The sequence below is a fragment of the Lacerta agilis genome, chromosome 10, assembly GCF_009819535.1.
Source record: "Lacerta agilis isolate rLacAgi1 chromosome 10, rLacAgi1.pri, whole genome shotgun sequence".
Classification (NCBI taxonomy): Eukaryota; Metazoa; Chordata; class Lepidosauria; order Squamata; family Lacertidae; genus Lacerta; species Lacerta agilis.
In genome coordinates this window covers 6,460,026-6,473,948 of record NC_046321.1, presented here as the reverse complement: position 1 = coordinate 6,473,948, position 13,923 = coordinate 6,460,026, and the positions used below count along the sequence as shown (strand labels likewise).

At 45.8% G+C, this 13,923-nt stretch overlaps 1 protein-coding gene across 1 annotated transcript in view; it reads right to left on the bottom strand.

Moving 5' to 3' along the window:
• Nucleotides 1-13,923, bottom strand: part of PLXNA4 (plexin A4) — a 535,577-nt gene that overhangs the window by 37,823 nt on the left and 483,831 nt on the right. Inside the window, 2 exon segments of the mRNA XM_033162012.1 lie at nt 3,242-3,401; nt 11,490-11,636. Coding sequence (XP_033017903.1) covers nt 3,242-3,401; nt 11,490-11,636 — 307 coding nt within the window.

Sequence of the window (13,923 nt, the reverse complement as noted above, 5' to 3'; positions counted from 1 at the left end):
CTCAAATCAATCAATTAATCAATATTCAGAATTATTGTTCACCACATTTATACCCCTCATTTCCCAGAAGCACCTCAAGGAAGCATCCGTAGTCCTCCTCGTCCTCCTTTAGTTCCCACAAAAACTTTGTGAGGTAGGCTAGGCTGAGAGTGAGTGACTGGCCGAAGGTCACCAAGTCAGCTTCATGTGGGGATTTGAACACTGGTCTCCGTGCTTCTAGTCTGACACTACAGCCAGTGTGGTGTAGTGGTTAAGAGCAGTGGACCTGTAATCTGGTGAACCGGGTTTGATTCCCTGCTCCTCCACATGCAGCTGCTGGGTGACCTTGGGCTAGTCACACTTCTCTGAAGTCTCTCTGCCTCACTCACCTCACAGAGTGTTTGTTGTGGGGGATGAAGGGAAAGGAGATTGTTAGCCGCTTTGAGATTCCTTAAGGGGAGTGAAAGGCGGGATATCAAGTCCAAACTCCTCCTCTTCCTCCTCTTCTTCTTCTACTCGAACCACTACACCATATTGACTCATTCAATCAATAACACAGACCAAGAAGGTGGCACCAACGAAGAATTCTGTTATCAAGAACTTGACTTGTTGTTGTTGTTCAGTTGTTCAGTCGTGTCCGACTCTTCGTGACCCCATGGACCAGAGCACGCCAGGCACGCCTATCCTTCACTGCCTCCCGCAGTTTGGCCAAACTCATGTTAGTAGCTTCAAGAACACTGTCCAACCACCTCATCCTCTGTCGTCCCCTTCTCCTTCTGCCCTCCATCTTTCCCAACATCAGGGTCTTTTCTAGGGAGTCTTCTCTTCTCATGAGGTGGCCAAAGTACTGGAGCCTCAACTTCAGGATTCTGTCCTTCTAGTGAGCACTTAGGGCCGATTTCCTTGAGAATGGATAAGTTTGATCTTCTTGCAGTCCATGGGACTCTCAAGAGTCTCCTCCAGCACCGTAATTCACAAGCATCAATTCTTCGGTGATCAGCCTTCTTGATGGTCCAGCTCTCACTTCCGTACATTACTTGACTGCCTAAGTATAAATCTTTCCTCTCTCCACTAACCAGCTCCTGGCTGGCCTCTTGCTCAACCTTGCCCAGCCCCTCACTCCTTTTTCCAGACTCACTTCAGACACATTTCTGCTGATTTGTGCTTGAGATTTTTCTTTCTTCCTGCTGTTGATCTTGGCAGGCATTTGCATGATTTCAGCCATCTTTTGCGAGCTGCAACCCAACTGCAGTTTTGAGTCCAATCCAAACATACGCACTCAAACGCCCTAGGACTGCAAGACCAGGGGGAACTACATGCCGTCCTCTGCCAGATGACCAGGGCATTGGGAGGCTGCAGTTCCTGCCTCCCAATAAAGTGGCCATGGCAAGCAGCTTAGTGCAGTAAGTCCTTCACCAGCAGTTGGTTAACTTCCAGGTGGCTGGAGAAGAGACTTACCACCATTGCCCTCGCCAACATTTCCTTTTCGCTGCTGTCAGCCTCCTCAGGAGTAAGGGTGTGGGAGTCAGCCGTATCTCATCTAGCCTGTATGCCAGCAGTCTGTCACCTACTCCTCCCCTCTGAACTGTACCTAAGTCAAGCTCCTTGGGGTGCAGAATTCCTATTGCTGGTTAACTCATGTTTTGCTACTTAAGCCTAGATTCTTTATTTTTAAAAAAACATGTTGGCCCAATTTGATTTTTTTTGTCATTTTTTATTTTACCGTCATGTTTTGTCTTTTCTATATGTGCATTCCCACTGCTCTGTATGTTGATGTTTTGAATAAAACAAAATAAAATAAAAAATTCTTTCCAGTAGCACCTTAGAGACCAACTAAGTTTGTTCTTGGTATGAGCTTTCGTGTGCACACACACTACTTCAGATACACGTTCACACGAAAGCTCATACCAAGAACAAACTTAGTTGGTCTCTAAGGTGCTACTGGGAAGAATTTTTATTTTGTTTTAAATTTGGCAGACCAACACGGCTACCCACCTGTAACTGATATTTTGAATGTTTGCCGCTTTGGAAATGTGAAAAAGGGGCAAGTGGCATACAAGTAAATCAATCAATCAATCAATTAAGGGGGAAGACCCACCTGACCCCATCAATCCCCCAGCGAAGAGGAGCAGTTGACCCAATGCCTGCTTTCCTCTACTCTATGAATTCCTTTTTTCTTTATATTTTGTGCCTGTTAGATTGTTAATGCGCGCACACACACATAAACACACACATATTATGGATTGTCTCTAATGTTGCTGTTCTTCATTCTCTCCACTGCATCCCCCTCCCCATCAAAACCTACACCAGAGGTTTGGGGGACTGAATCAGAAGGAGCCTGAGAATTTTCCCCACCCAGTCATTAGTATGGGAGATAATTGAGTCATGTACACCTATAGCCATGCTTAAGAAGTGTCACTCAGTAAAAGTCTTATTAAAAAAAAAAAAAAAACATTATCAGTGAGGCCAGTGTCACGTATACAATAGTCTGTGTTGACCACAAAACTGGTAAGAACCAGTTAAAGAGAAGCCTAACTCTGATGGTTAGAGTAAAAAAAAAAAAAAAAAAAAACCAACTCCAGTAGCACTTTAGAGACCAACTGAGTTTGTTCTTGGTATGAGCTTTCGTGTGCATGCACACTTCTTCAGACATGAAAGCTCATACCAAGAACAAACTCAGTTGGTCTCTAAGGTGCTACTGGAAAGAATTTTCTATTTTGTTTCGACTATGGCAGACCAACACGGCTACCCACCTGTAACTGAATCCAGGTACAAGGAGGGCTCTGCATGTGCAGTAAAAAAATAATAATTTAAAAAATGGGTTGAGTAAGTGTTTTCCAGGACTGTGGATGGCTGAAGAGATGGTGAAGCGGTGAAATGAGGTGGCAGAAAGAAGGGCATTGGCCAGAGGATGAAACAGCCAAGTTGATGTATTTTTCCCCACATAGTGTGTCCTCATGAAAGGCTCTTGAATACTCTTTGGACTATGCCCTGTAATGCATTATTGAATGAAGTCTGACCGATTGGGAACTTGGTGCAAGCCTCTGTTCTGAACCCCTCAAAAAAAAAATCCCCCCACAATGGCAGCGTGCTGAAAACTGAGCCCCCCCTCCACCCGCCACCATGACAGATGCACATGATGCAGGCCAGAGAAGCCGAGAGCTAACCCTTGAGGGATTTCACCACATGCTAATATATATTCCAATGGTCGTGTGAATTGGCTGGTAGGCTTGCAGTCGACCCAAACAAGAGACTCACGCACCAAGATCCATGTCGGCGGCTTTCGGCCGGTGGGAGCACGGCACGTTCTTGAAGATGGCGTCAAGGATCTTCTCCTTCACTTGCGTGATGGTGTCGCAGTTCAGGATCTTCACGGGGATCTCGGGGCTGTTCACATTGTCAGGGTTCACACAGCTGAGGACCTGTAGCGGGATGGGTTGTGGGTTGGAAACAGGATCAGAGGACAGGGCTTAGCCAGGAGGCTGATCCCAAAACAGCGTATGGGCAAGGTGGATTTCGGTGCTAAAGAAGATCTTTCTCCAGATCCTCCAAAGATCCCTATTTTCCGGGGACAGTCCCGGAAAATTACAGAAGCCACCCCAGTTTCTGATTTGATTCCAGAATGTCCTGCTTTTCCTTCGGACATTCCTATTTTCATCGGAGAAACGTTGGGGGGGGGGGTATGTATTTAAATGTTTTAGTGATATTGTTGCAGTTGTTGTATAAGGGATTGTTATTTTGACGGGAGTGTAATTGAAATTGGTAAGATTTTGGAACGCAGAAATAAAGTTCCAATTCTAGCACGCGGGGGGGGGGGGCACCTAAATTACATAATTTTGCATCGGAATGATTGGTATCAGTAACTATTATAATTTGGCATTGTTATAATGAGGCTATTATTGGATTATTGTAATTGAAAGCTAATAAAAATTATTATTAAAAAAAATGTTTTAGTGAAAGTGCTTAAGAGTGGATATGTCAACTGTGTTGGGCAAATATCCTCTGGTTCTGGAAAGCTTCCCCTGAGCCATTTTACTGTGTGATGCATAGACTTCCCATCCTCCAGGAATCTCTGTGACCTTGAACAAGCTGAAGTCCGCTTGAGGGCCAACCTCATAATGTTTTATTATGTTTTTATATATGTTCAGAGCCACCCAGAGTGGCTGGGCCAACCCAGTCAGATGGGTAGGGTATTATTATTATTATTATTATTATTATTATTATTATTATATTATATAAAGGACCCCTGGCCATTAGGTCCAGTCGTGTCTGACTCTGGGGTTGTGGCGCTCATCTCGCTTTACTGGCCGAGGGAGCCAGCGTCCAGCTTCCGGGTCATGTGGCCAGTATGACTAAGCCGCTTCTGGCGAACCAGAGCAGCACACGGAAACACCGTTTACCTTCCTGCCAGAGCGGTACCTATTTATCTACTTGCACTTTGACGTGCTTTCGAACTGCCAGGTTGGCAGGAGCAGGGACCAAGCAACGGGAGCTCACCCCGTTGTGGGGATTCAAACTGCTGATCTTCTGATCGGCAAGCCCTAGGCTCTGTGGTTTAACCCACAGCGCCACCCGCGTCCCATTATTATTATATAGGACATCCCTATTTTAATCTGAGAAATGTTGGAGCATATGCAACTTGGAGTAGCATCTTTTCCATAGATTGTGGAAAGAATAGGCTGTAATGCTCACAAAGGGTTTGTTAACTTGAAGGCCTCCTCTGGTGGTGGTTGCTAAGCAACATGGAGTCTAAGGCATTCCAGCCCATTGTAGTAGCCACTCCAGGCCACACACACACAAAGGCCTCATGCCACTGCCTGCCCCACAGAGATCAAGATGCTCTGTCCTCCTCTCATGATCACCACTGCCAACTTATTCTGCTTTCAAGCTGTGCCAACTCAGCGCCAGAAAGGTTTCAGCCGTCTCTTTGTAAGTTAGAAAGTGAAGGGTTGAAATTGATATAGGAGATAAGGTACTCTCATCAGCTCTAACAGAGTTGCAATATTATTTTATCTGGTGGGTGTGTTTTTTATCCTGTTTGTCCTTCAGAGGTGCTGAGAAACCACCAATGGGTGCTCAGGCAGCAGCCCAGCCTTATCCAGACCAGGACGAGACTCGCGCACCATTGCTAGATTGGCAATCCGGAATCCTTATCCCAGAAACTCAACATTTTAGGTTCTCATGAGGGAAAGGGAAAGGGAAAGGGCTTTGACCATAGGTCCTCCTAGGGATAGACAAATCTTTCAATTTCTGTTTCTCTCCATTTCTCATTAACCTATCAAATTTGGTCCTCCACATCTCTGAATCAGTTTGTGGTTGTTGTCATTACAGTGGCCACTTGGGTTGTGAACGTGATCCGTGTGGGAGGCATGTTCGTAACCTGTGTGCACACGCGCGGGTTGCAATTCGGCACTTCTGTGCATGCGCAAAGCGCGGTTTAGTGCTTCTCCACATGTGCGAGCATCGAAACTTGGAAGAAACCCGTTCCAGTACTTCAGGGTTCGGCGCGATGCGCAATCCGAAAAAACACAACCTGAAGCGGCCATCACCCAATGTATGACTGTATTTTTTTTAAATGTGCACATAAAAACCTGCCAGCACTTTAGTGCAAATTTCTCTTAATGTACACATTTTTGTATCTAATGTTGCCTGATAGATGCAATTTTTTTGCAGTAACATGTGCATTTTAGGCACTTTGCTCCAATGTGCATGTTTCTGTACATTTTTGTCTATTTTTTTTTTTTAAATGCCAACCCTGTTTCCAAGCCTCAGGAAGAGCTTCTAAATTTCTTCAGATTGTGGAAGGCCTTGACCCTGATGCTCTCACTCCCAACCTAATTTCTTAGCAGAACTTTCCAAAGTCACCTCTTTCTCCCAGACATCTGGCAGGTTACAGGTTTCCTTTACAAGGAAGGTCTCTGGCTTCACACCAAAACCTGCCCCCCTCAAATGCTAAATGCAAAACAGATGAGGGGATTCCTAGGAACCTCTTCCATGCACTGAGCAGAATGGAAAGTTGGCTGCTACTTCAGAGGCATTTATTAGAAACTTGGAGTTTCATTTTTCAAAAAAAAATGGATCTCAGAAGTGAAAAATGACTCTGAAAAAATAAAATGCACACCCCTTTTCAATTTAACACATTTCAGAAGTAGATGTGAAATGGAGGTCTAAACACCTTGTGGTTTCTCTCCCCCCCCCTTCCCTTTCTCTTCCTTTTAAGTGCAAATGTTTAGCAGTTAGCATTAAGTTTCAAATTAATAATAATTTGAGACTAAGCTCCCTTGGTGATATTGTCTTGGCACAAGTTCACATGTTGTATTAATTGCATGCCAGTGAAATGATTAAAAAAAAATTAAAAATCACTCCCAAAGGATTTCCTCCCTCTCTGTTTGGTAACGCAAATGTTTGGCAAAATCAGTTATCGTGGCTAATTGATTCCTTATCGCTTCAGGCAACTGCCCAACAACGAGGCAGTACCCAAGAAGATAAAGCTACCACTGGATAAGAAGAAGAAGAAAAAAAGAGAAGGGACGTGGGAAATGTCCCTCTTTATTTCCACTTTGTCTCCCAGCACTGTGGAGAAAGGCCACAGTTTAATGGCAGAAAAGCGACAGATTCATCCTTGGCATCTCTAGTTAAAAGGATCTCAGGTAAGAGATGTCAGGGCTGTGCATTGCTGCTGCTGCTATTATTATTAATTAATTAAATTATTAAATTTCTAGGCTTTCTTTCATTCGAGGATTACAGGTTTACAATATAAAAGCACAAATACAAAGCATTTGTTGTTGTTCAGTCGTGTCCGACTCTTCGTGACCCCATGGACCAGAGCACGCCAGGCACCCCTATCCTCCACTGCCTCCCGCAGTTTGGCCAAACCCATGCCAGTCGCCTCGAGAACAAAGCATAGTAACAAACAAAAACAATACCCGCCAACATGACCCCGAAAGTCAGAAAGCACTCAGGTGCCATGGTTGGGAGCCAGTAGTAGTGGCTGACCCCCCACCATTGAGCCAGTCATCTGGAGCCTGAAAGCTCAGTTTTCACCCGGGACCAGCCCTATTTGCTTCCAAAGGCCTTGCACTCAACTGAATCAGTGTGCCAGTGCAGGAGGCCTGCCCACCATGAGCCCGTGGGCAGATGGCAGAATGCCAGGCTGCCCTTTTACAGCTCTACATGCCTCAGAAGGGAAGAGGAATCTATGAGGTGGAGCGAGGCTCAGGGAGCATGAAGGGCCTCAGCCGAGATGGGAGTTCCTGCAAGGGTAACTCATCAGCTCCCTGGGCTCTGTCCAGGGTCCTGAAAGACCTTTTACTGAATATTCATGTTTCCAGGGATCATAACTGTGTCCTGTCCTCGCCTTCCACCACAGACTGGCTGCCAGAATCACACCATCGCAGTTCGAAAGCATGTCAGTGCAAGTAGATAAATAGGTACCACTGCAGCGGGAAGGTAAGGTGTCTGCAGACAAATGCTGGCTGCCTCAGCCTGAAAGCAGAGATGAGCGGCGTGCCCCATAGTCGCCAGTTTTATCAACCCTCCTGTGGACTTAGGACAGATATCTCCATGTGTCCTCCTGGATACCCTTGATTTTCCACACAGTTGCTTTGCATGTGGGGTTCTTTTATCCCCCCAGATACAGGGAAGCAGAGAGCTGACAATACAAGCAAGGTTTCTGCATCCAGCTGCCAGTTACTTTCTCCCAATGGAGAGGAAATTCCTGCTTGCAAGTTTCCCAGTGGCTGGCCACTGTGAGAAGAGGATATGGGACTATATGAGTCTTTGGCTTGATCCTGCAGCCAGGTATTGCTATCTATCTATCTATCTATCTATCTATCTATCTATCTATCTATCTATCAGAAGCAGAAAGTGGCTGAAGGTTTATGCCTCCCCCCTGCCCTCCCCTTTCAGAGGAGGGCAACAGCAGGCTGTCTGCATCTGTTCAGAAGCAGGAAGAAGTGCCTGGGCTCAGCCGAAATCAATCCCTGAAGAAAGGGCATATGGGACACCCCTTTTAAGCCTCATTAGCGACTCTGTTGCCAACATTAAAAACTCCCCACTGGGCTTTAACCAAAGAGATGCTCCAAGCGTTTTTCATCAAGGGGCAGTGAGGGAGCATGTTTGTAGATATGTGATGTCAACAGATATTAACGGATTCGACTGTAAGGATCAGAGATGCAGGGGTGTGCAGGGGACAGAAGGCAGGGGGCTGGGGGGGGGTTAGGCCCACCCAGCATGTTCTGAGACGGTGACAAACTCGTGACACATCGGACAGCTTTCCCCCATCCACTTCTCCTGCCCCCGAAGGGCTTATTATAAAACGCTCGCCGTGACAGCTTCGAATCAGGTTTTGTGATCTTTGCTCTTTGTGCATTACTTGCCTCAACAAATGTGAAAATGAGATACGTGTGTGTGTGTGTGTGTGTGTGTGCGTGTGAAATAGAATTGTCTTCTACCCTCAGGGGAGGAAGGGACTGCATCATGGCTGGAAGAACTACAAAGAGCATTGTCTGATTGACGCATGTAGCAGAAAGCTACATTTAAAGCAACAACTTCCTTGATAGACCTGCTTCAGTTTTAAAGATCAACCTCTGTGACCCTGCTTGGTCCTGCTGCAACCACCTATTCAGCTGGCGGGTGTCAGAATATTTCTTTCTCCCGTTGCTGGATTTGTGATTGTTACATCACATGTCTGGGTTTACATTCCATGCTTGGAATGTGTGATAACGGAAGTCGGTTCTATCTCTTCCGCTGTATTGTACTTTTGTCCTTTCTCTCTCTCTCTCTCTCTTGCAGAAGATGTGAGAGGACCCCATGATTGCTTTGTCCTGTATATATTGCTTAAGAAATTACTTAGAATGCCACACCTCAGAGCCACAGCGTTCCTGCTTTACTCTGCTGTTTGAGTGTGCATATATCTTTGGATATGTGCCGCTGCTGTGTGCCGGGACTGAAGATTTATGAACGTCCTGTGCTGCGCTCCACAAGCAAGATGCCTGGAGAGGTTTGTCTCAGTCCGGGGGCTGTGGGTGCCCCCAGGCGTGTTCCAACAGTGGGGACAAGAGACAGGGTCTTTTTTGCAGTGGTGCCCAAACTATGGAGTGCACTCCTGCAGAAAGATCCACCATGCATTATGGGGAATAATTGTGGCAGTGCAAGAGCAACTGCAGAAGGTCCCAGATTCAGTTTATTCATCTCCAGGTAGGACTGGGAAAGACTTCCCTCCATGAAATCCTAGAGAGCCACTGCTCGTCTGTGTGGACAATGCTGAGCTAGATGGACCAATGGTTTCATAGAATTGTAGAGTTCGAAAGGACACCAAGGGTCATTTAGTCCAACCCCCTACCATGCAGGAATCATAGTTAAAAACTCTCTGACGGGAGGCCTCCCAATCTCTGTTTAAAAATCTCCAACGAAGAAGAGTCTTTGACTTAGTATAAGGCAGCTTTCTATGTTCCTACAAGTCAAAGACAAACTAGCATGGCCAGGAAAAGGGTTCCAATCCAATCCACTGTTTGGAAAGGGCCCTAGATCAATCGTGGAGCACCTGCCTTGCTCACAAAGGGTCTCCAGGTAGGTCTGGGAGAGACTCGTTGCCTGAAATCCTGGAGAGCAGCTGCCAATTAGTGCAGACAATACGGAGAGAGAGATGGAACAATGGTGCGACTCAGTAGGTGGCAGCTTCTGGGACCCATGGAACTGGGGTGGGGGGCGTTTTCTACAATTTTAGGAAAGACACAGGGACAGGAAGCATCAGGGGTCAAGTTCCTTCCTCCTTTCCACTGTTACATCCAGCTGAAGCAATTGACAGACCCTTCAATGTTCTTCTGTCTGTTTTCAGGGGTATCTTTGGGGGCAGGGGAAGATGACTACGGGGTAGTTACAGGTAGTTCTAACTTCTTAAGTTCTAAAGCAGGTAAGCTAATTCCTGCACACGCACAAACACACACACACACACACACACACACACACACCACCCAAACTGTAGGTTTCACACTCCCTGGGAATAGATGCAGAAAGTGCCTCCCCTACTTTCACACCCACTCAAATTGCTGGAGAAGTCAGTGTTGGGTGAAAACTTCACCTCGGCCCTAGAAAAACACCATCAAGGAATGGAAAGTCCTTTTCTATAGCATATGTTCCTTATATCTTCTGGCAAACAATTTTTTTTAAAAAACCCTCTTATTTTCGCTATTGTTGTTCAAAGATCAGAGACTGTAGAGTCACGGCTAGAGAAAGGGGAAGGGGGGAGACAGGAGGAGGGTGACAGGGAGACAGAAGCCTGTCATTCACTCCCCTTTCCTTCTTTAATCTCCAGGGAGGACTGGATCTCTGCAAATCTGCTAAGATTCCTATCAGGGTAGATTAGCCTGCCCTTGAGATATAAAAGGGAGAGCTGATTAGCATCAAAAAGATGCAAGCAAGGACAGGACAGCTTTTGAGGAGGGAAGAATTCAATCATTGACCCGGAGAGCTGGCTCTTTTGTATTCATCAGCCTGGAAGGAGAAGAGCACAGATTTCTTGGGCAAAAGAGATTCCATAGGAAGTAACATGGGGGGCATCAACATGCCAGAGGAGGAACCTTGATGTCTGCAGAAGTACAAAAATCCTTTTGGGCGGGGGCTGGGGAACTGTGTGTGATCATTGCCTGTTGTCTGTGGGCAGGGAATGAAATGGAGTAGACTGGGAAAGGGCAAGACTGGTCAACGGCTGGAAGAAATTCAGAGATTATATGAAAAAATGTGAAAAGAGAGAGATTTGAATTGGAAATCAGTGGAATCAATGGCAACAGAAAAGATTATGTTTAGTAAAAGTAGGATATAATTGCTAGAATTGTTAAGGTGTATAGGAATGATATAAGTTGTTAAAGTTGGAGATAAGATGATAGATAAGTAAGGTATAAATTAATTGTGAATGATGATTTAAAGTTGTTATAAAGTTACTAAAGTTAATTTGCAATGAACGCAGCATAGAAGATGGGAGGAAGTCCATTAAGTAAGAATTAAATAAGTATAAGGATGTTTAGGATTTTTTTGTGGTTGTTGTTGTATTTTTGGTGTTTTTAGTTTTTGTTGTTTAGTTAAGTGTAGTTTTTATTTGTAGTGTTTGTATTTTGTATTTTGTATTTTGCATTGTTGTATTTTGTTTTTCTTTTTGTTAATTTTGAAACATAATAAATTCTCTTTAAAAAAAAAAAAAAGACTGGTCAACGGCACCCTGAGCAGGAGTACTCTGCGCTGCAACATTTTGTTGCAAGTCCCTCTTGCGCCTCCTTAAACCCAGAGTAGTCAGCAGCCCTTCCTACTTTTAGCATATAAGGAATTTCAACCTCTTTTTCCTTGCCATCGGTTTGGTGCTGTTCTCCTCTGCTGTTGAGATACGGACTAAACACCAGGAAGAACTTTCAGATGGTAAAAGAGATCCCTTCAAATTCCACAGTTCTATGATTCTCCTCATCCCATCCCACCTCCCAGTTCCCTCCTTCAGGTACATCAATGGCCCCATCGCTCACCAGGGTCTTGTAGTCGATCTGCTGCCGGATCAGCTTGTCCTCACTAAGGGAGTAGCGGGCTTCCCCAGTGATGGAATCGATTGGGCCCTTCTCCATCTGTTGCTTGATGGCACAGAAGAGGGAGAAGAGAGGCTCTCCGGCACATTCCTGCAGTGAGGCAAAGGAGGAAGGAAGGAAGGAAGGAAGGAAGGAAGGAAGGAAGGAAGGAAGGGACAATCAATTGGAGTGATGAGGAGACTGCATCCTGCACCACTGCTCTGCTCCACCCACTTCATGGCTCTGAAGAGCCGAGAGCAAACCCCTGCAAGGAAGGAAAAGTTGGCAAAGAAATGACAAGGCAGTAGTCCTAGGAGATGGCTCCATTGCCGCCGCCATCTTTTCAGAGCACGACCCACCTGCACATACACTCCAACATTTCTCCGATGAAAACATGGAGGTCTTATTCAGTAACTGTGGGAATGTTTAGGAGTGTGGATGAGTATATATTATTTATATATCTCAATCCCAACTTAGCAGAGTTACATTCCCTTTTAAAACACAGCAGAAATTGGTTGCATAGGCTTGCTAAAGCCTCTATAAGAATATATATTCCTGGTATATTCCCCTTCTTCCCTCTTAAAAGCAAAGACACAATACAGTACTGATTATTAGATATAAAAGAGTTTACTTACAGACATCCAAGAGTCACAGTACAGGCTCAAGAGGCAGATAAGTTTAGATAAATCTATTTACATGTGGTGAAGCTGCTTCCATAGGGGAACAGGCTTCACCCCTGTTCTCTCATCTGCAAGCCGAGAGAGAGCATCCTGCTTGTTCAAAGGACGAGGGCAAAATGGGTAGTCTTCTTTGGGATCTTGTTCCCAGGTAAGGACCACACCTACTTCTGGTTCCTGTAACTCAGTCCAGGTAAACAGGAAGTTAAGCCTGGAGGACTGAGTTACCTTCATGTCCACTCTAGCAGTGTTGGGTTTGACTGCTCTCTGTTTACATCCCACAGTAACACAACAACAACAACTTTTTTATTTATACCCCCATCCATCTGACTGGGTTGTCCCCCCCAGCTACTCTGGGCAGCTTCCAACATATATAACAACATAACTAAACATTAAAAACCTTCCCGATACAGGGCTGCCTTCAGATGTCTTCTAAAGGCTGTATAGTTACTCTCTCCTTGGTTCGGGGGTCCCAACCCTCCACATTTCTCCGATGAAAATAGGGACATCCTTAGGAAAAGTGGGACATTCCAGGATCAAATCAGAAACTGGGACAGCTTCCGTAAATCTAGGCCTGTCCCTGGAAAATAGGGACACCTGGAGGGTCTGCCTGCATGTCCTGGAAGTTGTCAAAACACAGCTCCAAGCCATGGATGTACAGGTGGGCTCTAGAACTGCCAACTCAAGATCTATTAGGCAAAAACAAAATGTGTATTGATTTGGCATGGTATCCCAACCGTGACATTAGCCATCTCAATGCGGCTTCTTGCTTCCTCGTATTTCCCTGCCCGATATTATTTGGACAGCGCCACGCACAGCGGTTCACAAAGCGCAAGTGAAGAAGGTCCCTGTCTCTAGGCGCTAACAATATTACTTGAATGTGGGGCACAAATGAAGGGAGGGGTGGGACAGGCGTAAAGCCGGGAAGAATTTGCTAGGAATTGGCTAGAGGACTCCTAAGCACACTTGACTCCATAAGTGTGCTCAGAATTGCAGCCAACCAGTCCCTGCTCTGCCCCATACTTCCACCTGCTTTCCTTCTAGCTCAGCTCCTCTTTTTCGCCTTTCAATGAATACTCCTCTGCGTTTTTCTGCCTCTCCTCCCTGAGCAGCTCCTCCGAAATCCACGAGAACGGGTTTAGTTCTTTGTCCTCTTGCAAATTCCCCGAGAAGCCGGTCCCATCCTCTGTAGCCCGAGTGGGGTCTTTCCTGTGCTCTAACACCATGCCTGCCACTTAATGAGCTTATCTCCCGGCTGGCATATTGCTTCCGAGGCGGATGCCTATTGCCCTTATCTGCCCGCGTTTTTGCGGGCTAAAGGGCAGGAAGACAAGGCGCCGAGTGGGGAAAATAAAATAGCCTATTATGAAAGCAAACCTTTCAATGACTCACCGGCCCTTTCCTCGTGTCCCCACTTTCAGGGCTGGAAATGGGAATCTGATAGCCGGAGGCCACCGAATCGAACCTGTCCAGGGCCCTTCAAAACTTTTTTCCTGCTGCAAAAGGTGGCGGATCATAGGCGGCACGAGGAACATCTACTTAAGTCTCCTTAAGCCATTCAGCTTCAGAGGCTGGCAGAACGACTGGGCGGTAATTGGTTGTGTAAAGGGGTGACTGCCGCTTTCCATTGGTGGCATGTTGCCACTTTTGGTCACAGAAGCAGTGCTGTCAAGTATCCTGTTTTTCCCCGGGATTCTCCCTTATTTCAAGCAGTTTCCCGT